General features: G+C 43.7%; 1 protein-coding gene across 1 annotated transcript; it reads right to left on the minus strand.

Moving 5' to 3' along the window:
• Positions 1-1,031: 1,031 nt before the first annotated feature.
• URM1 (ubiquitin related modifier 1) lies at positions 1,032-23,414 on the minus strand. Its single transcript, XM_044664036.1, has 5 exons — positions 23,372-23,414; positions 14,132-14,202; positions 5,061-5,142; positions 2,751-2,799; positions 1,032-2,247 (listed from the first exon to the last, which is right to left on the minus strand). The coding sequence occupies exons 1-5, from the start codon at positions 23,404-23,406 to the stop codon at positions 2,179-2,181; spliced, it is 306 nt and encodes a 101-aa protein (XP_044519971.1). The 5' UTR covers positions 23,407-23,414; the 3' UTR covers positions 1,032-2,178.
• Between the last annotated feature and the right edge of the window lie 38 nt (positions 23,415-23,452).

The following is a 23,452-nucleotide window of genomic DNA, read 5'->3' on the forward strand; positions in this document are numbered from 1 at the left end:
CTGCCTCCTCATACAGACCCAGAAGGCCACTTGCTTCAATAGATCCCTAACTAATGAACTAGTAAGAGGCTCAAACCACACACACATAACCAGAAACTAGTAGACCCGGGCAAACAATACCAGGTTAAACTGATCCTATTCAGCCCAGTGGTGTTTTACGATCAATACCCCATCTCTTCCCCCCAGACACCAAAGGACCAAAAAGATAAAAGTCCCTTGGAGAGACCCCTGAAGATGAGTTTCTGGAGGTGGGAAAGACTGGAGGTGGGAAATGGATGGGTGGTATGTTTATCCCCTCCCCCTTCCAATTTTTCTAGAAAAATACTCTTCTCTGTCCATGGCACCCTTCCCACTCCCAGCTTTCATCTCTAGTCTTGGGACTGAGAAGATCACATTGTTTTTTTGGATGTACAAGGGATCTTTGGGGCCTAGCTTTGCCTAGTTCTAGACTACGAGTTTGGGGGACGAGTGAACAAAACACCTCTTCTTCCTAACTTATAAAAAGGTCAACAAACACCCAAAATTGGGAACAGGGGCACCTAGCACGGACAAGAATCCTCAATCTCTTCTTATGTACAGGAGACTTTTCTGGAGATGGAGTCAGTTGGGGATATGACCAGAGAGCTGGTGAGACTGGAAGGTACAGGCTCCTGAAAACTCAAGCACCAGAACTGGACCCTATGGCAGATGCCAAGATACTCGGCATATGTATAGGAGGGAGAAGGGGATGAGCAGGGACCCAGCCTTCAGCTTTACTATGAACTTGACCCTGCTGGGAGGTTTCAGCTCAAGCTGGATTCAACCTCTTTTGGTCTCCCCAAACTTCCCCAACAACTGCCTCCTACTCCCAGACCTGATCCCATTTTGGGGTTGGACCTTAAGCTGCTCCTGGGAGGTAAGAGGATGATTCTCAGAATCCTTGGGACATTTGCATCAAGTCAGGAGCTGTGCCATGAGGTCACCGGGATACCAACAACTGACCCAGCCCAGCTGTAACTAGGATAAGGCTCCAAGCAATAAAGAAAAAAAACGACAGGCATGAAGGCCTTTATTTGCCCAATGCCGGCTGTTACAGGCACCGCCATGTTGACTTCCAGATGGGTCTTCATGCTGAGGGGAAGAGAAGCTGGAAGGTCCCAAATTTGTCACAAAGCAGTGTTTTGTGGCCCAGTTTTCTGAAAACCCACAATGGCAAAATCCTAGGCAATGGAGAGGAAACTGAGGCACAGTGAGGAGACCCATAGCCCTCCCTAGTGAGGCAGAGCCCAGGTGTCTTCAGATGGAATATGACAAATGACAGTTTTTTTTGTCTCTGGGGGAGGGGGTCTGGGAGTCCATCTGGTGGCCTCTATACAGTGGGGCAGGCCTAGGTCAAGGGCTAGGGGAGTCAGAAGAGCAAGGCTGGAGCAGCTGGGGGCATCCAGGCAGAAGGAGGAGGAAGAGGCAGCACTCAATAGGGGCCCCCAGCTGAGGCTCAGTAATGACACTAGAGGAAGCAGGTGGAGCCCTTGGCTTCTGAGACGGGGAAACTGAGGCAAGAAATCTCACAGAATTTTCAAACTTTAAAGGGTCCTTAGAGATAATCAAAAGACAATTTCACAGATAAGGAAACTGAAGTCTGGGTGATGGATGACTTGCCCAAGGTGACACAGTTTTTAAAGTATTGGAACAGTTTCATGAGAGGCAGGAGGATAGGGATTCAGAGCTCACAAAGTTGTCCACAGAGGGGTTGGGGGCAGAAGGACCACTAGCCCCCTTCATGGCACAGATTTATAGATGGGGGCAATCTGTGGCAGGTTTCTTGGCAAAGCTGCCCCACCCCACCCCTGTTTTGGGGAAGGAGGTGGTAGTGGCTTCTTCCACAAGCACACAAGCTGTAAGCAGCACATTTTTAGTACCTGGCCTCATTTCCCTTCCCAGAGGGAGAGCTGCTAAGGCTAGAGAGGGAGGGGGGGGAGGGAAGTAGAGGCGGGAGAGCAGGACCGGCTGGTTCTTTTTTCTCCTGGTCCTTCCCCATGAAGACAAAGTCATGGGAACCCTAGTGTCCCACATGTTCCGGCTGTGGGGAAGGGGGAGGGGAAAGATTGCTGTCTCTTTTGTTCCCCCATTTTGGATGTTTTCTGCCCTGAAGGTCCCTGGGAGTTGCGAGGGACTGAAGGACAGAGGAGGCTGGATGCTTTAACCACCATGCAGTGTAGAGATGAAGAGAATGTTGTCTTGGTCCTGTAACTGGTAGTCCAATTCACCCTGAGAGAGAGAAGGAAAAAAAAAAAAACAGAGGAAAAGAAAGGAAGAAGGGGGGAGGGAGGAAGAAAGATCAAGAAAGAGAGAGGAAGAAAGGGAGAGGGAGAGAGGGAGGGAGGGAGAGAGACAGAGGAGGGGGAAGAAGGGAGAGAAAGAGGCAGAGACAGAAAGACAGAGAGACAGAGAGAGAATCAGCAATGTTTTTGACACTCAATCTGGGTATACAGAGGGCTATGAAGCCTGAAGGGTAATATGGAGCAGGGAAAGATGTGATAGCTTCTGAGAGAGATGAATTCTGGCTCTAGCACTAGTTCTCTCTCAGTTCAGGTGAAGCTTTATGGAGTTTTGACCAATCTCAGTCTGGGTTCTCCTTCCATGGTCTCCTACAACTGGAGGGTATTCAAGAGGACAGGGGAAGGAGGATGCTCACAGTTCTGATGAGGAGAAGCAAGAGAAAATTGGAGTAGGGCCTGTTTGAGGGAAAAGCTGCCTACTCCTATACTGACCTGAAGCTCCCAGTCAGCATCATTGATTAGTACCAGAATCCCTGGCCGCCTGTGGGAAAGAGAATTATAGAATCTGAAAGGTAGAAAGGACTTTAAAGATCATCAAAAACAATCCTTTCATTTTATACAAAAGGAAGCTGAAACCTAAAGAGGTATACAACTAATCCAATGAGATACTATTTATTAGGCATGATAGCACAGGTCTGAGGCACATTAGAAGCTGCTTGTTATCAGTCCCTCCTACCCCTCCCTTTCCTTGCTCAAGGTCACATAGCAGCAAACATCTCTACTGAAGCTTACTCCACTAGACCACACCAGCTGATGAATACCAAGAACTGGAACATGGGGCAAGGGAAGTTTCCGGGGGAAAAGAGAAAATGAGAAAATCCTAGAACTCTTATTTAAGAGTTGGGAGTGGGGTTCTCAGGGACCTCTCTCAGCATCAGCTCAGGAGGAGTTTCTATCTTCAAAGACCTCCCAGGAAAAGGAGTCTTTAATCTTCCAGGGCAACAACCTGGAGTCCAATAGCAAGTTCTTTGTAACACGTCTACAGACTTCTTATCTCCCTGTATGACGTTATGAGAGCCCCTGATCCCCCTACTCCCCTTATCATCATACAGTGAGTGGAGAAGCAAAGATGTCAATAGCCGAGCAAGCCCCTAGAAGTTCAAGTCAGACAGGATTAAAATGTCTGAAACAATGATGCTCAGTCTGGAAGATGTAAGTCAGGTTTTCAGGAAACTCAATGGGGATCACTTGGCCAAAGGCTGGAATATATAGTCTGGAGATTCCTTGACCTCTTCAAATTTTTTTCCTCTCTCTCTCTCTTTTTATATCCTTACCTTTCATCTTAGAATAAATACTATATATTGGTTCCAAAGCAAAAGAGTGCTAAGGCCTGAGTTAAGAGACTGCCCAGGGTCACCTAGCTAGAAAGTCTGAGGCTACCTTTGAACCTAAGACCATCTATCTCCAGGCCTGGTTCTCTATACTCTGAGCCACCCAGCTGCCCCACTACCATTCTCTTAATAGCTAAGTTAGCCCCCAAGTTAACCCCCGAAGCATCCCCTTTCTGGGACCAGATCAGTTCAGTGAAACTCTGGGCTCAGTTCAGGTTTATATGCTAGTCTGGCTCTATCAGCAGTGCCCTGAGGCCATGCAAGAGATCTGCTCTGTCTGTTAAGGAAGCAATGATGGCTTTGGGATCTCACTCCCCAGGGTGAGCTGCACCTCAGGGATGCTGTACACAGGCATGCCCCACTCTTCAACATGACCCCAGGCAGAATGCAATGATTGTCCCTTTTTCCACCAGGTTGGCCTCATTTTAAAAATAAAGTGATTTCCCAGTGGATCAATTCTGGCTGCTTCTCAGAGAGGATGGACCAGACGCTGTGAGGGGTGAAGGAGGCAGATGCTAAAGCAATGGACAGGGTAGGATGGATCCGATTGTTTCAATCACACTTCCTATTGATGGCAGGGCAGGGGAAGGTCATAACCACAGGGAAGTGCCCTATGTAAGCTGGTGGCTGAGGGGAAAAAACCTGGTTTATGTCACAGGCAGAACATCAGTTCTGCATATAACCATTTCAGCAGAGGCATGGTTATGTTCTGCACTCAGGTCTAAAAGAACACGTGTATGCTCACATACAGAGCAAAAATAATTCTCTAAAAGCACAGAATATAACAGGGTCGAATGGGATCTCAGGGCTCTACCTCTTTTATAGATGGAACGACTGAGGCCAGGAAAGAGAAACAGCCTGTCCAGGCTTATGTAGAGTTGGGATCAGAACTCCTCACTTGAACTATACCCATCACTCCCCCTTTTATCTGGGAATAAAAATTTTAAACCTTAGCTTCAGTCCACAGGAAAGCTCCTTTGAGGGGAACAAAAGAGAGATACACAGTAAATGTAGGTTTTTCTTGAGCTGACTGTTAGATTTGATTCAGTCACCCAAGATTTCTATCCCTCTTTTCTGACTCAATTATTTCCTCTGTCTATGGGGAGGAGTAACCACCTCAAGAAAAGGGTGAAGATTAGAACCCCAGCCTGTCCTCAACCAGGGAAGGTTGGTGGCACCCAAGGTGATATACTCAAATGTCTTGTTCTCTAAACCAATTTGGCTTCAATTAATTAACCAGTCAACAAGTGTTTATTAGGTAGCTACTATGTATCAGGCACAGTGCTAAGTGCTGGGGGCACAAGTGCAAAGAACAGAACCATCTTCTTCTATGAGATATCGCCCCTCCCCATATAGTACACCCCCCTCCCCAATCCAACACTGGTGGAGGGGAAAGGAATGAGAGGCTTACACGCTATCTCCCTGGATGAATAACTCTGGCCGCTCCTTCAATAGATTCTTCCTTATCCAGATGAGAAGGTTTCGGACATCCCCTAAATTAAAAAATAGAGTAGAGAGATCAGTTATGCTTGCAGGGAAGCAAGTGGAGCTCAGAGCAATCCAGAGCAGCCCAGCCCAGTCCCATCTGATCCCTCCATAAGACAGAAGTTCAGTAATCCAAAGGGAAATACTAGTGTACCTTTGGCCTCTTTAGAGATCTCATTCAGACTGAGCCATGAACACACAAAGTTCTAGAAATTGTTAGATAGCTAAAATTGTGGGAGTAGGGAAAGGAATACACCTTTATTAAAACACCTACAACATGCCAGGCACTGGGCTACATTTTATCTCATCTGGTTGTCATAATAATAGCCCTATAAAGTAGGTGCTATATATCATCCCTATTTTACAGGTGAGGAAACCCAAGCAAGACAGAGTTAGGACAGTTCAGAAAAGGCCAATTAATATGAAAAGGAGTACTAGGGATAAAGAAGAGAATAAATTTAACTCCCAAAGCTAAAATAAACAAGAGAATATGTTATGGGGCAGCTAGGTTAGCACAGTGGAGAGAGTGCCAGGCCTGGGGAGGGCCTGGGTTCAAATGTGGCCTCAGGCACTTCCTAGCTGTGTAAACCTGGAGAAGTCACTTAACCCTGATTGCCTAGCCCTTGTTGCTCTTTTGTCTTAAAATTGATACTAAGACAGAATTTAAGAGTTATTTTAAAAAAAGAAAGAAAGAAAAAAAGAGAAATGTCTTGGTTGAGAGAATGGGAAGACTCCAGAAGGGGCAATCAAAATAAGCTCTGGAAGGGTACTTGCAATGGGTTATGAGATATTATGGCTGGAGGGCAAGTCTTTTCAGGCAATCCTTGGTACAATTAGGCTTTAAATAGGCCTGTCTATATGGGTGAACCCTTGTTCTTAGTACCCTTCCTACCCAGAATATCTTTCCTCCACCTTTATCTCTCCTTCTCAGCCCCAGACTGGGAGGATCCATCTTTGCTCCTGGCTGGCACACATTTCTCTTTGTGAGAGAAGAAAAACAATTGTAGGAGAGATAATATCAGTTAATTTCCTCTGGAGGAGGGAGGTTGAGGGGAGAGAAGAATCCATCAGTAGGCTGGGAGACACTGACAAATAGCTCTCCAGTTCCCTCCCTCTGGCCTTGTACACCTCAAGCTGCCATGCCCCAGATGGGTTACTCTTGGTTAGCAGAAAGCCAAAAGACTGGTGAGAAAGCTGGGGGGGGGAGGTGAGTGACATTGGGCAGAAATAAGTCTTTATGATTTAAGGATCTTAGTCTCTATGTTCCATCTTAGCCATGGGCTCCAAGATATGGTGTAATAGAAAGAATCAATGGGCTTGAAAACGAGAAGGCCTGGATTCCCATCTCAGCTCCAATATTTATTAGATGAGTGATCTTGGGCAAGTCTGTTTCTTCATTTGTAAAATGAAGATAACAGTGCCTGAATTACTTACCTCACGGCCATTTTGAGGAAAATGTTTTATATGCCACAAACAACTACACAAATATGAGTTCTTCTTCCTCCTTTAGACAGGCCATAGTTATATATGCAATAAAATATCCCCAGAGTCTACTCTGGGTCTTCAAGTCTACATTGGTTACCTGGGAGGAAACAATGCCAATTGATGGAAGTGCCACCCCAGATGCCAGTGACATAGACTCAGAGAAACACATCATCTTTGTCCTTTTAATTCAGTACAGATTTGTTGGTTAAGCTGTGGAGTGGGGCTACTCAAGTTTCTCTGAGGCCCTCCTCTTAGCCAAGGGCTCAGTTTCCTTACCCGAAATTATGAGCTCTGAGCCCAGGAGTAAAAGTAGTACTTGGGAGAGATTAAAAAGTTTCAAAATATTTGGACAACCTAGTTGGACGCCCAAACCAAACATATCTTTCATGGAAGTAATTTCTTTGAATGGCTAAGAAGGAAAGGGGATCCTACCATCCAAACCCTCAGCCCATTCCTCTGTGTCCAGATTTTGCTCATTTTTGTGCCATTAGACCACTGGGAGGGTATGCATAGAATGGGGTTGCTGCTTTAAAAAGAAAAACTCCTATGAACTTTGTATTAGAGCAGCAGAGAACCCTTCTCTGGCGTATGGATGAAAGAAAAATAGAGAGAGATAGAGGAACTGGGGGTGGGGGAATAGAGGAGAGAGATGGAAGCGCACGCGCATTATGCCTAATGATCTGTGATGATTTTTGTCTCCTGGTGGGGCTCCTCCCTAGAGCCTTTCAGAGCTGGAAAGGGATGGGCTTGGGTTTCCCCTTGGCTCTGACTCCCCTTGGCCTCCATCTTGGCACTGTCTGGTGTGTAATCAGCCCATAGATCTTCCTACTGCTCGATAAAACTGCCCAGGCCTGACAGATCCATCAGTGAGGCCTTGGTGAAAGGAGAGGATGTGCGTCTGTGTACAGAGAGGAATTACCACTATAGGGCAAGTGCCTGGAATGAGAAATGTGGGGACTGGTCTAAGTAAGAATTGTACAGTCTTGGGAATTCATGTTTCCCCTCCCCTGAAGCCTCACCCCCATAGCCTTTCTGGCAACCCAGAGAGATGAGGTTCAGTCATGTTCTGGCCTTCTATGTTCCTCACTTCCTCTAGAGACTGAGTTTTCCTTGGATTTGAGCTGTGTTCTCCCTACAGAGAAGGGGACATTGTCATTTGTCTGGGTTAGGACCATGGATATGGATCCAGGGCTCTGTGGTCACCATGGGGTCATGCAAATGACAGCACCATTGGCTGCCTCCCCTACAAAGTCTGGGAAATGTGGGGGATGGGGGCTATTCCTTTGACCCAGGCCTGGCTCGTTCATCATGGTGCCCAAAGCCTAGCTTTCATTTGCTGAGGTCACTAACTTCGGCCTAGCCCACCCCTAACCCCGCCCACATTCTTGCCAGCCTGTTACCATGGTTTGGGCCCTGCCTCACCATCCTTATTGTTTGGGGGTGGGTTTGATGGCTGATAGCTCCCTTCACAATGCTGCTACCGAGAAACACCTAAAATATATTTCTGGATAGAATCTCGTGCCCTTTTTATCCCCAACTCCCACCCTATTGGCAGGCATCGGGAAAGTTCAGGGTACCCAGAAAAGGAATACAATAGCTCATATCTCAGCCCTGCTTTGGGTCAGACAATATGCAAACAGCCTCCCTAGCCAGATGGTGGGTTTCCTAAAGGCAGTCAGGGAGGCAGAAGGGTTAAGCAGTCAGGTGCTGGTAAATAGAGGACAGACTTGGGAGCTAATCTCTGAGAGGTAAGAATCTTACCCTCACTCTCCCAGTTTGCCACCCTTCTCCAGTCACATTCTCACAGTCAGTTGTGCCACCTGAGTTCCAGTTCTAGAAATGACCTCTCACAGTCTGTACCCTTTACCTGGGTCTTAACACACCTGTCTTGTATCCTATCATCTGTGTCCATATTTTAGTTTCCCTCTTAGACTGTGTGGGTTATGTAGTCTATTCATCTTTGTATAACCCAAAGGGCCTATCACAGTGCTTTCCTTGCACAGAGAAAACTGAGAAAACACTCAGTAAAACATTTCATGAGTGAGTGAAGGAATAGATTGCCTAGCTGTTGGCTGAGGAGAGCTAAGAATGGAGCAACTCACACAGAATCATGGGGCATGTGACTGGTGGCTTGGAAGATAACCTGCACCATTCACACTTTTTTAATGGCTCAATCAATCAGCAAGCATTTATTAAGCATCTAATACCTGCACTGCTCTCTTCTCTGGGGATACTAAGACAAAGCAAACCAATCCTTACCCTTAAGGAGTGGTTTGGTCTCTGTGTAAGTGGTCAGATTACTCTTGGAAAATAACACTTGATCTTGTCTTGCATCATCCCCAAAATCAAATGAGTTAAGTGCTGGGGTTTGCAGGGCACCTTCCTCTTTAGAGTATTTCACATGGCTTACTCCTTCCTTCAAATCAGCTGGAAATCAATCAATCAATCAATCAATCTCTCTCTCTCTCTCTCTCCCCTAGCCTCTCCCTCTCTCCTTCTTTCTCTTTCTCCCTCTCTTCCTCCTTCTCCTTGTCCCTCCCTCCCCACCCTCCCTCCTTTCCTCTCTCACTCTCTCTCTCTTTCTCTTTCACACACACACACACACACACACACACACACACACACACACACACACACACACACACACAGAGGCCATGCCTAGCCAGGCAAGGAATGAGTACTAGCCTCCTCAGGGAGCTGTCAAATGTCTTTTATAAAGGAACCTAAGGCAGGGAAGTGAGGCAGAGTCACTGGGGCCCAGAGCACCAATGACAACCCTAAAAATAAAGTTTTTGAATCTAAATTTCAGCCTCTTCTAGTCTCATATTCAGAATGAACCATGAACACCCAGGGTCTTGCCAACCCTTCGAGAGTGAGTGTAGAGCACAACATGAATGTCAGCTATTATTATCTTTTCACAAGGAGCAACTGTTGGGGACTGAAGTGGCTATCTGCTCACTATCACCATGTAGGGAACCATATACCTTATATGTAGGAACACAGACACCTCTCCTGGGAAACTTCAGGGAAGTTGACCCCTTAGTAGATGTAGCTTCCTTTGTATTGCTCATGGTAGGGCTGCTCCCATCTTCCCTTGGCTTAGACCCCAAGACAGCATGACTTCTATGCCCCAACCTAGAGAGCCACTGGCCTCTGGCATGGGCCTCTTCCACTGCCCCAAGTCCACCAACCACTAAGGAAAGGCTCTTCTCTCCAGCAAGCTCAGAGCCTTACTTGAAAGGGGAGAAGAAAGGCCCAAAGGGTGGGAGTGGAAGAGGGGAATAGGGTGAGGGGAAGGGGGGGCTGGGAGTAGGGCCCATTTACAAATGAATGGGAGTAAGAATGGAGCAGTTTGTGGGATAAAGGGCCTGCAGAAGGAGGTTTACAGATGTGTAGAGAGGAGCGCTCCTCATTGTTTAATTAAGCAGAAAGTGGCTCTTTTCAAAAGCAATTTTGCACAGGAGCTGGGGGGGCTCAGCAAACAGGCCCCAAGAGCGAGGGTGAGCAGGAGAATGGAACAGCTGGTGCTGGGAGCCACAGCGAAGCATGCTAAGCAGTTTAAAGAGCTGGGGAGCTCCCTCCCTCCTACTTTGGCCACCCTTTAAACTGCGGAGTCATGACAGGCACAAAGAGAAAAGAGAGGAAGAGAAGGAAGAGGGGTAGGTTGGTGGGGTAGAGAGAGTTTGGGATAGGAGGGAAGGTTATCTTACTCCCCCATCAGTGTAGGAATGTGTAAATGGGTGGGAAGAAATAGGAATTCTAAGCTTTGTCCTCAGATTGGAAAAGCTAAGCTTCAAGGTGAACTGACCAGGCTTCAGCCCACCTCCCCCTGGCTCTGAAGGGTCTAGAGGGTGACCCAAGTCAGGTCTGTCTTCAAACTCAGAAAACTCACAGGCCACTTGCCTGGGCAGGTGCCAGTTACAGTCTCTAAAAGCCTAACACTTCTGGTCACCATTCTCTCTTCTCCAGGGGTATCCTTCAGGAGGAACAAACATCTTCTCACTGACATGAAAACAGTACCATTGATCCCCAGTCACCAGAGGTAGAAACTTTCTCTTCCATAGCAGGGGAAAATCTTAATTCATTGTTAGGATGGCAGGGTAGGCACAGTTCTAGAAACGATCTCTCTAGGGTATGGTCAACTCCCTACCTAGCCAGAAGAGCTGACTGCCACGGGCTATTGGGACTTCTGGGCAAGGTTCTAGACTTCCCTGAAGCTTTCAGGCTCTTTGTTCATCTGTAACACAAGGACACAGATTAAACGATCTCTAAGATCCCCTCTTAAGCAATCACCCTCCATAATGGGGACCTTGCTTACTATAGATGAATGGAGAGAGCTGAGTAAAGCTTAGGCTAGAATCCAGGCAGACCGGCTCCATTTCCCATCAATATAGCAGCATTCCTTTCTCCCTTCCTGGTGGGTTCTTTTTGGAAATTCTACTCATTTTGGATACTTTCCCCTGACCCTGCTGCCCTCTGCCTTGAGTGATCAGTTTGTCTATTTCTCCAACCTGAATTACAGTCTAAGAGAACTATAAGAAACCTTAAAGAGATCAAGTCCAATTCCTTTCATTATACAATTGGAAAAACTGAGAGCCAGAGAAGTGACTGGTCCAAGGTCACATGCTGGCTGGAGAGGAAGGGCAGTGTGGCAGAGCAAGAGCTGGCCTTGGGGCCAGGAAGACCAAATGAGCCCAATGGGTGTTAAGTAACTTGCCCAGGGTCACACAGCTAGGATGTATCTGAGGCCACATTTGAACCAAGGACCTCTAGTCTCCAGGTTTGGCTCTATCCAATGAGCCATCTAGCCAGTCCTAATAAGACAATGATAGAGGAAGCTTCCAATACCAGCGAAATCACAGGTCCAGGCCCTAAACCTACTTATACAGTTGGGCAGTTGCAGAAAAAAGGATTAGAATTTTGATTCCCAAATGCAATCCTCATTCCAATCTTGTGGCTGCTGTTTTCTCCATTGGGATTGCTGGGATCTGCTTAGCCAAGCAGCAGCAGCTGGGCCAGGCTGGCTGCCAGGGAACAGATCTGGGCACCAGCTCGGTGGCACAGTGAGGCTGTCCCAGTGGCATGAACTTCTTGCCTACCCACAGGGCACAGTGGTGTCAGCTCAATGCCTGGCAGTCACTACCTGGTGTTAGGGCCAGAATGCCACTTTTAACCTTGACAGAGTCCCAGCTCTTCTTCCATGACAAATGAATGATACTTAGGTTATACATCCTGCCCAAATTTAAAGTTTGTTGGGCATCAGAAGATACACCACTGGGCACAGCCTGGCAACCGTATATTGTATTCAAGCTACTCCTCCTCTTCCTACCTATCTCCCTCACTCGCTAGGAAGACTATAATAGAAAATTAGAAGACCAAGGTATAGTGGGGGAGAAAATGATTAGCAGGAGGGACTCAGCTCTGCCTTTAATGTGTTGTCATCTTAAACAAGTCATTTGCCCTTTCTGCCTGGCTAGGGAATCATATTTCCAGGGAGTTTTGTAGCACTAAAACTATGATATCCTTTGAATTCTTCAGAAAGGAAGCAAAATGCATGGAATTCTAGATCAAAGTGAGTAACATTAAAAAAAAATTCTCAGCTTTCATCTTAGAACTAATACTGTGTATTGATTCCAAGCCAAAGAGTGGTAAGGGCTAGGCAATGGGGATTAAGTGACTTGCCCAGGGCCACATAGCTAGGAACCAGATTTGAACAGAGGACCTCTGGTCTCTAGGCCTGGTTAATAAAATTTTTAAGTCTCCTGATGAGACCTCAGAGGCTTTACTTCCGAGCCCCATCATTCAGAATGCTTGCCATCCTGTTCAGGCTAGGACTGCTTGGATGGTAATCAAACCCATGATCTGGTAATTTTCAATATCACTTCACCTTCCAATGGCCATTATGATATATACCTGCAGCAGATTACCCAATCCCATACTGACATTTTAGCTTCCTCCATAGACATCCTGCCCTCAGTTCAGTGGGCAGTTTTGCTTAAATGAGAATTTCAGTGTCTCTCACTGAGGCAGACAGAACAGAGCCATCACTGTCTCAACTCCCATGGGAGCCAATAGATGTGGACAATGATCCATTTGATTTCAAATGGGTTTCTGAGGCACAGTATCCTCCTCATCATGCCAGAAGGATCTGCCAAATCCAGGTGAGTCTTCTAAAAATCTAGGAATTCAGACTCCACTCTACAGCAAGTACCTTTTCTCCATTGGACAGATCATGGTTATAGACAAGAGAATGAAGTACTATTTACAAAGGAATTGCCACAAATCTGGGGTTGGAGAGTTAAAATGAGTTCAATCTAGGGATCAGTTAGGTAGCTCAGTGGATGGAGAGGCAGGTCTGGAGATGTGAAGACTTAGTTTCAAATCTAGCTTCAGAAACAAGTATGACTAGCTATATGACAAGTCACTTAATCCCACTGCCTAGCCCTTACCACTCTTCCACCTTGGAACCAATACATAGTATTGATTCTAAGATGGAAGGTGAAGGTTTAAAAAAAAAAAAAAAAAAAAAAAAAAGAGTCCTATCTCTTGCCTTTAATCTGCAAAAAGTCAGGTCCAATTATTATTTACCCTAGACTCTAGAATTGTCCTCAATCAGCCTGTCCATTCCTAGGTCTAACCTAAATCTGGCTGTCATAATTAATCTTTCATGTCTTTGGTGACTACCAGGACAGCAGGTTACCATCCTCTTAGAAACTACTATCCAATGTCAGCTTTTTCTTTTTCAGACCAAATCACCTCACTTTTTTTGTCTTTTGGTCCCTAACCTTTTACCCATTTGAATTGTCTTTACCTGGATCCTGTCCTATTTTCCATTTTCCTTTTAAAAAGGCAGCAATCCTAGATTAGATTTGGGATGTTGGAAACACACCCACCTAAGGAACAAGGTAGATGACACAAAGAAATAAAATGATAACTTGACAGTTAAAGCAAACTTTTATCAATATCAGGGAAGGTGGGTAATTAAAGGATCTTAAACACAGATAATTATTGTCAGATGATTCTCTATTCCTGTCTCAGCTTTCTAGGAGAATGTTCAAGTCTCTCATTATCCCTCTGGGGAAGAAAAATTGGGTAGGCCATGAGGTCCCTGATCATAGATAATGGTCTCTGGCTGAGCCTACCCAGATATGACACTAAAGACATATGTAAATAAAATGCCAGAGAACATATGAGTAGAAAATTGAGCACAGAGCAAACGAGACCTTTGTGATCACTGGGAACCACTGCACACACTTAGGAAACTAACCACTCATAACAGAGTGGATCAGGGGACAGGATAAAGTAAAAAGAGGAGGAATTCTCTATTGAGAAAATGTGGTAAGCTTTTTTTCCCTTCAACTTAAACTTTGCCTGTGGGGATAACCAGGAACTTCTGTCTGCTACCTCCTTTGATGCTTGCTCAATAATCCCTGACTGCCCCACTGCTTCCATGGCCTATTATAGCCATACTTCCTTAGTAGATTAGGGTGAGAAGAAAAGGTTGATACTCACAGGGCTCATCTTGGCTAGGTAAGGTGACCTGGTGCTTCTTTACACCGTCAAATAAGAGCTCTGCCCCACCTCTGCAAAGGAGATGATAAAGACACTGGTAAATTCTTGGGAACAAGGGGTTGTGGGGGGGAGCTAAGTTGATAGAGAGCCGGGCCTGGAGACAGGAGGACCTGGGTTCAAATCTGACCTCAGACACTTCCTAGCTGTATGACCTTGGACAAGTCACTTAACCCCTGTCTGCCTAGGCCTTGTCACTCTTCTGTCTCAGAAATGATACTAAGACAGAAGAAAAATGTTTAAAAAAAAAAAGGGTGGGGGTTATGTCCTAAAACAAGACTGAATAGGTAGAAGGAAGTAAAACAAGCTGATGTGTAAGAATCCAACTAACTTGGCTAAGAACCCAGCCATATAATACATTTGGCACATGAATATTTCTATCAAAATGCTGTTTTAAAATTATATTTCTCAACCTGATCCTTTACTTCTCCATCTTAAATTATCTCAATTTCTCTACTCTGTCCACATGAAGTTTGTCATCCAACATTTTAATACATTCTATATAGAACACTCAGTTTAAAGAAGGGATTGTGGGGGTAGCTGGGTAGCTCTGTGGATTGAGAGTCAAGCCTAGAGATGGGAGGTTCTAGGTTCAAATCTGGCCTCAGACACTTCCTAGCTGTGTGACCCTGGGCAAGTCACTTAACCCCCATTATCTAGCCCTTACTGCTCTTCTGCCTTAGAATCAATACACAGTACTGATTCTATGAAGGAAGGGTAAGGGCTTAAAAAAAATAAAGGGATTATGTTCTACTTCCTATCTATACCCCCAAAGTGTGGTATAGTACTTTATATATAGTAGGCTCAAATAAATCCTTGTTAAATTGAATTGATACGAATACAAGAATGAGACATCAACCCTCATGCAAGACCACAGGGAAAGAATAGACATAGGACTCCTAGTCCAGTCCTCTATCTACTATGGCTGGTAGGGTAAGCCAGAATTTTGGCAAAAACCAAATTTCCTAATTTCTGCTTTGTTCTTTAACTTTGTAAACTGGGAAGAGGCAATGGAAGGAAAAGAATGTTCTTCATTATTTACCTTTCGAAACAAACAGCAATGTGATCCATTGAAAAGGATACTGGACTGGAAATCTGTAGTTTTAGGCTTTTGGCCAAAACTGTTGTGACCTTAAGCAGATCCCTTAAGTGTAAAATAAGTGTAAAAATAAAATGCTGGATTGTCTTAACTGTAAAAATAAAGGGCTGGATTGAATAATGTCTAAGATGCTTTCTAACTCCAATATTTGGTGGATCAATCTAGAATTTCTCCAAAGTAACATCCTGGGATCTCTTCTTGACTATTCAAGAATAAATAATCTCCTGCCTTAAAGCAAAAGAACCTAGATGAATGAAAATCCATAATTCCTCATCCTCCTCAATCTACCCAGTGTTCTTCCTTTTCAGTCAACCATACATTTTTGGAAAACAGATCCCATAGGGTTTAAAGAGGTAGGATCTCATAAACTAAAATTCTATAGGAAAAGTAAGTCTAGGAGGGATGGGAAATTTTGTTGGAAGATACAACAGGAAACAATCTCTCTTTTTTAAAGAAAGTTTTTTATTTTTTCTCAATTATATGGAAAAACAAATTTTAACATTCATTTTTCATAATTTTTGAATTCCAAAATCCCTCCTTCCTTGAGAAGACAAGCATTTTGATATAAATTATATATGTACATCCATATAAAACATATTTCCATATTGAGAGACAATTTCAAAGGTGAGTCTGTAAAGAATGATGTCTCCAGAACACATCAACCAACTTAATACAAAGGTATGTACAGAAGGTAGGAAACAAGGATAGGCAATAAAGATCAAATACAAGAAAATGGAAAGGTCATGTAAATATGGTACAGAAGTATAGACAACAAAAAAGGAGAATTTTTTTAGTTATATGAGGGGAAAGAGGACTAAAAAAGGGATAGAACTGCTTTTGGGGCAGACAGGACTCTGTTATTTGGAAAAATAAAAAAAGGCAGAACTTCTAAATGAGTGCTTGGCTTCTATTTTCTTTGTGCCACAGTACTAGAAATGAGAGAACAAAAGTGACCAACAGAGACTGATGATTCCTAAAATAAGGGGATAGCTGGAATACCTAGTTGCCCTTGATGAATTCAAATCACCAGAACTTCAGCAGTAATAGTTGAAAGATGGTGGAGAAAGAGAGAGATATTACAAGACTGGAGAAGGGAAAATAATGTTCTGATTTTCAAGAAATGGACAGCCTACAAACCATAGGCCAGTGATCTTCATCTGAATTCTTGGGAAAATTCTAGAAGGGATCATTTAAGAAATGTTTAATCTCTCTCAGAGATTTAGAAAAAGGAAGTGGTAATAAAAAGAGTCTGCATAGTTTCATCAAAAATAAGTTGTACCCTGACCTCAGATACTTCCCAGCTGTTTAACTCTGGGCAAGTCACTTGACCCCCATTGTCTAGCCCTTATTGTTCTTTTGCCTAGGAACCAATATTCAGTATTGATTCTAAGTTAGCCGGTAATAAGTTGTCCCAGACTCACCCTCCTTCCTTTTTTAATAGGATTCCCAAGTTGTTTAATATTTTTTACATAGATTTTAGGAAAGTATTTAATAAAGTATGTCATAATATTCTTATGTTGAGATAGAGAAATGTAGGCTAGATGATACTATCAGAGATCCAGAATGGGCATTACTAAGTCAATGTTAACTCAGCAGGAGGTCTCCAGGGGAGTGCCCCAAGGAAGTGTGCTTGACTCTGCTTTTTTACATTTCTTCCAATGACTTGGATAAAGGCATAGATGGAATGCTCATCAAATTTGAAGATGACAAGGAACAGGAAGGGAAAGCAAACATACCAGATGAGAATCGGGATACAGAAATGAACTTTACAGGATAAAGAAATGGAAACTCATGAGATGAAACTCAGTGGGGATAAAGGTCAACTCCCACTTGACATTCTTAAGTTAGAAAAAAAAAAGCAATTTAATTAATACAAGGTAGGGTTTATCCGAAAAAGATCTGAGGGCTTTAGCAAACTCTAAGTTCAATATGAATTTACCAGATGTAGAAACAAACAACAAAAAAGGTAAGGCCATCTTCAGTTGCACTGAGTGGAATCACTTTTGAGACTGGGAAGATGAAGGTCTCCCTGTACTCCACCCTAGTCATATAGCATCTGAACATAGTGTTGACTCAGTTTTTGGTATCAGAGTTAAGAAAGGATATTGAAAAACTGGAAAATGTTGAAAGGAAGGCAACCAGAACATCGAAGCATCTTGACTCTGTCATTTGACAGGAATTTTTTTAAAAGGGTAAAGAGAAGCCTCAGTAGGGACACGATAGCTCTGTTCAAGTATGTGAAGGACTGAGACATGTAAGAGAGATTAGACTTATTCTGTTTGGTTGCAAAGGGCAGAACCAGAAGAATGTTTGGAAGTTGCAAACAAGCAAACTGAGGCTTGATATCCTAATAATTGAAGCTGTCCAAAAGTGTAACAGGCTGCCTCCAAAGGAGTGGATTCCCTTTCACTGGAGGCCCTTAAGCACAAGATGAATGACTACTTGTCAGGTATGCTATAGTGAGACTAGATGAACATGGAAAACCTTTCCAGCCTTAAAATTCTGATTCTGCCTCAACTAGCATTATTAACAAGGCACAAAACCAGATGACTGAAATTTGATTTCTTCTTTCTCTGTTAATTCCTTGGTGGACTGCCAGTGGGTATCCAAAAGAATGGCAGTAAGAGGAAAGGCTTCCAGAGACCAAAGTCCTGCATAATTAGCCCTTGAAAACTGAGTTAGAAAAAAATCAAAACATAAAAATGTGCTTCAATTCTCACCAAATTATCTTCATCTTTATTTTCCTTAGACTTTCTTCTAACTTTTCTTATATCAATGATGCTCCCAATCCTCTGCCTTTCTTCCCTCAACCCACCAGCACAACTTCCCAAATAAAAGGAACAGAAGCTGAACATTTTTTTTAAGTCCAGGATTTATATTTTCTAAAGCTCTAACAGGGAGTGTCAAGGGACATCATATTCTGGCTCACCAAGCATATAGAATGGTCCATCTAAAGATGATCCCATTTAAAAGACTGTATATTTCCATGGAGCAGTGCAGACAAGAGTTCCCTGAGACTTCTCCCAACCAGGGCAAGACCAAGAGGCCCAACTTCTTAGCAGCTCCCATATGGCAAGAACATTGCCATGGGAAAACAGATTTCTGGGTATATCTAACTCCAGGTAAACATGTCAGCTCCCCCTGACTAGGTATGTTGGTCCATATTGAAGCATATATGCTTCAGCAGAAGCTGGCCAAGTGTCAAACCCAGGATCCCTAGGGAAACAAGACAGGCCAGTATCTGACACACACAAACGCCCTAGAATCTATAACAATCAAAGTAGAGGGCAGCTAGGTGGTGCAATGGAGAGTGCCCACTCTAGTGGCAAACTCTTTTTCCCCAATTCAAAACTGGCTTCAGAAACTTCCCTAGTTGTATGACCTTGGTCAAGTCACTTAACCCTCTTAAAAAAATTAAAAGTAGGTACAATTCTTTATATTTATAAACAATAGATAATAATATATTGTAATCTGTAAAGCCCTTTCACATACATCTATATGCATATGTGTATATAGATGTACACATATCTGTAGATGTGAATAATTTTCTTTCATCCTACTTGTGAAATTGGGGCAGAGTAGGCATTAAAACTCTCATTTTCCAAAAGAGGAATCTAATGGGGGGGTGGGCAGAAAGAGTTGTCTAAGGTCACAAGGCAAAGATGTTATTAGTGACCAGGGCTGGAATACAGGTCTCTTATACTCTTACCATCCTGCAATGCTATTGCTCTGCAGCTCTCCACCAGCCTGCCTTAAACTCTATCTAAAAGGACTTCTAAACAGGAGGAGAAACAGTCCTTTTAAATCTACAAACACTGCCCTCCCAGGTGGTGAGAGGCCTTTCTCAGCCAAGACACTGCTGAGCTTTAAGCAGGGATGGGGAACTCACACAGCTGACAAAGTCACCCACAACCACCCTCCCCCATCATCATCAACTAGAGGGACTGGGATGGACAGAGACCACTGGAAGGCCAAGGCAGGCATTGTGATGGGGGAAACATGGGGCGTCTGTAATCACAACAAGGTCACACTTTGTTGCTGCAGGAGTGTGAAGGAGGAGATAAGGCCCATCTGTGACCCACTTGCTGGGACCATTTCAGCTGTGGGCCATGCACAGAGCTTCCATTTATATGCCTCCAAGAGCTCCGCTCTCTTCTCTTCTGGGGTGGGGGTCGGGACATGCAGCAGCTGGGGAGAGTGGGGGTTGGGGGAAACAAGGAGACTTGCAGGGGTTCCATAGTTAGGGGGAGATCAGGAAAATGTAGAAAGGAAGAGGCCTGGGGCTGATGGGTCCCAAGCAAACAACAGGCAGTGACCAAACCTGGCAGTACCAGCCACAGGCATTGGGTTTCTGGTGGGGTTTGTTCATCTTTTAAAATGAATGACTGGAGAATGAATCTGGATCAATGGGGAACTTGCCAGCAGCTGTGTTTACTGGTCCACAAGAAAGGGATGGTAAGGTTCTGGCTTCTCCAATGATATAGTTCTTCCTTCAGGTGATGGAAAGCACATTCTTATTCCTCCCCTTAGGTCAACTGGAGGAGGGTTTGGTGAATGGCTTTTTGAGTGGAAGGATGTCAAAGGAATGCTGAGACTGAATGCTTTTTGGGCTTAAAGTCTGTGGCATAAATCTTATAAGAGGGATTGGTCTGTTTAGTGGAATTTCTTCTGAAATGATCCAACCTCAAAACGTCATTTCCCACCCACAACTCTCAATGATATGTACTAGGATGTTAGTTCTGGTGGCAGAAACAGGGCTTCAGAGAATCAACTTTCCTTCTCCAGATCAGACTAAGAGCTCCATTTCCAGAATGACCTTCTCTCTTCCTCTCTAGCCTACCTTCCCATTTGGCAAAATTTCCCTTTCTTAAAAAGGAGGAACCATGAAGGGATGAGGGGTTGAGTAAGAAAACTGGGGTTAATTCCTGTAGTTCTCACTGCCCTTGGAACTATACTTCTTACTCTAAGCCAAATTTTCAATGTCTAGATTGTAGTAATGCCAAACAATCTAGTCTCCTCTAGAGATTTCATATCTTATGTGACCTGACATCTTTTACTGAGCATATTGTAAAATATCTAGTATAGTGGTCTCTGAAGAGAAGGTGGAAATAGACAAAGAACTCATGCAATATTGTTTGTTTTTGTTTATGGAAATGTCTAAGTTTGCTGATATAGATTAAGTTAATAATAAAAGAAATAACTTTTGTTTAAAAGCTTGTGAAACAGAAAAGTATGGGAAGACAACCTTATATGGCTCTCACACCACAAGAGCTAGAAAGACTAAAAGTATTATGTTTGCAAGACAGTGGAAAAGGGGCAGTTAGGTGGCTCAGTAGATAAAGCACCAGGTCTGAAGTTGGGTTCAACTCTGGCCTCAGACACTTTCTAGCTCTGTGATCCTGGGCAAGTCACTAGCCTACCTAGCTGTTCACCTAACCCTGATCCTTCCATCAGAGTTGTTACCGAGACAGAAAGTAGAGGGTTTAAAAAGAAAAAAAAAAAGACAGCGGAAAAAGGGAAGTTCACATCTTTGGTTTAAACCAGATCCTAGAAGGTAAGGGGGATCATTAGAGAACAGAAGGGAAGAGTGGATAGGTGAGTGCAGTGATACTTCTTATAATATTTGCTCCAGCACAGAGATCAGAAAGATGATCCTTAAACTAAAAGGAAGCATCATTACATAGCAGAGAGACCTTCTGGGAAATAACTGGATCATAGACACAAGAGGCAAAGGAAAAGAACAGAAGTTCAACAGTAGTGACCAAAAAAGCTAATATAATCTTTGATTGAATTAAGAGGTATATACTTGACCTGGTAGGATCACACCTAGAATACTGTGTTTGAATCTGGTACATTTTAAGGGCATCTTTGTGTTGGAGTGTCCAGAGCAGGACAATCAGGATAGTGAAGGAACAGTGAAAGAACTTGGCTTATAGGGAGTGGTTGAAGGAATGGGAGGAAGGGCCTCCCCCTTTAACTTGCAGAAGGTAAAAAACAGCAGGGTTATATAATAGCAGTCTTCAAGTATTTGAAAGGCCATCAGATGGTAGACCGAGTAGACTGCTCTTCTTGGCACCAGAAGACAGAATTAAGAATGAGTGGTAATTTCAAAGATACAAATTTAAGACTTGAGGTAATACAAATCTTACTAATAACTAGTTATCCAATAGGTTGTCTTAGGGAGTGGGTTCCCTGTATTAAGGGTCTTCAAGTAAAGGTGGTAACCACTTTAGAAGTAATAATAATTATAAAGAAGATCCGGTTTGGACTGGATGGTCTCTGAGATCCCTTCCAACTTGGAGATTGATTTCATGAAGTCTAGAGGCAAAAATGATCAAGAGACTAAGGATACAGATGGTATATATTATATATTATATTCTTTCTATCTGAGAAATCCCATTTTTCAGGCGGTTTCCTAAATTAGGCAGAAAAACCATAGTTTTCTTAGAAGTCAATAATGACCTTGCTGGCATGAGAAACTTAAGAACAAATTTTAACAAGATAGAACACTAGGAAGAGTCCTAATTTAGTCAGAATTGACTGGGATATAGAAAAAAAGCAAATTCCCCAAAGATCTGAAAACTAATGGACTTCATCAACTATTACTCCAAATTGATAAAGTGGAAGATTTGGGGAGTCCACAGGCCTTAAGAGTTAAAGGGGGCAGCTGGATAGCTCAGTGGATTGAGAGCCAGACCTAGATACAAGAGGTCCTGGGTTCAAATCTGACCTCAGACACTTCCCAGCTGTGTGATCCTGGGCAAGTCACTTCACCCCCATTGCCTAACCCTTACCACTCTTCTGCCTTGGAACCAAGACATAGTATTGATTCCAAGACAGAAGGTAAAGGTTTTTAAAAAATAAATAAAATTTAAAAATTTTTTTTAAAGAGTTATGGGTTCAAAATGATCCCCCCCAAAAGTGAGATTTTTTTCAGTGACCAAGGGACAACCAATGACTCACCGAAGAATGGAAACATATATGACTGTATCCAACAGAATTATAGGGCAAGTAGTAGTAAAAACAGCTCCAACTAAAATTCCCTTCGATTTCTAAATATCATCCACAGTACCTAAAATGGTACTATTGTCCAGATCCACCTAGAGGTTATTGCTAATATGGGAAGTTCTCTGTGTACACAAATAAAGAGGATTGCCTGTGTGGTGAGACTGGAGAGTCCCACATATTACCTTTTGTTCATCATAAGCTTTGGGTTTTGCCTCTTCCTTCAGAAAGGAAAAGAAAATCAGATTCAAACAAATCCTTGGCTCTGATCTAATGAACTCTGAGACTCTGACCAAGTCATCATCCTTTTCTAGACCTCAGATTCCCCATGTGTAAAATAATGAGCTCTATTCCAAGATCTAAGGCATCTAATTGTGAAGTGCTTCTGAGTTGACCAATAAATTCTGAGGATCTTTGATATTAAAAATCAACCAATAAACATTTATTAAGTGCTTACTACTCAGTCAATAGATATTTATTAAATACTTCTTATGTGCCAGGCATTGTGCTAGAGCTCGAGGTACAGAGATTTAAACATTTTAAAAAATTAAACAATCCCTGCCCTCAAGGAACTTACAATCCTTTTTAGGCTGAGAGAGAACTAAACTTGCACTCCACTGGGGGAACTAGTCCTCATGATGAAGCCAGATTTTCCAGCGATGCCTATATCCATTCATTGGTAGGGCAGGGTGATGTAAAGTGGAGCGAGTTCTGGATCATGAGAGCTCAGAGACCAGACTCCATGCGCCTGGTTTCCAGGCCCGAGGAAGAAAGACAGGAGCGGCCATTCTTAAAGGGCCCCAAAATCTAAGCTGTGGCTTAGAAAGCAGAGGAGGTATGCACGTTCGCATCGGCGTACGCGCGGGTCTACTGGGGGAAATACGGTCACGTCGTTTCTCATAGCAACTCTGCCCTGCCCAGGCAGCGTACCAGAGGTTGGAAAGAGGCGACGCGAGAAAACTCCGTTCTGTTGCGACAGATTCTGAGGTAAGGAGAAGGAACTGCCAGCCCGATTCACTACCCTTCTGTATAGAGCTACTGGATCCTCCCCTACCCTGGACTCGAAACCCACAACTCACCCGAACTCCACCTGTACTGACACGGGGGCCGCCATCTTGGGGAAGAAGCAGGTAGCGGAAGTACACTGCCACCTTACTTCC

This window comes from Gracilinanus agilis, chromosome 2 (assembly GCF_016433145.1).
Source record: "Gracilinanus agilis isolate LMUSP501 chromosome 2, AgileGrace, whole genome shotgun sequence".
In the NCBI taxonomy this organism is placed as follows: domain Eukaryota; kingdom Metazoa; phylum Chordata; class Mammalia; order Didelphimorphia; family Didelphidae; genus Gracilinanus; species Gracilinanus agilis.

Bases quoted from the DNA above. Each gene is read 5' to 3' on its own strand.
- URM1 (XM_044664036.1), bottom strand. From the start codon at position 23,406: ATGGCGGCCCCCGTGTCAGTACAGGTGGAGTTCGG. The intron at 5,143-14,131 runs GTGAGTATCAAC...TTTTTAATTTAG, and splicing joins ACCTAGCCAAGATGAGCCCT to GGGATGTCCGAAACCTTCTC. The intron at 2,800-5,060 runs GTAAGCCTCTCA...TCTTTCCCACAG, and splicing joins TTCATCCAGGGAGATAGCGT to GCGGCCAGGGATTCTGGTAC.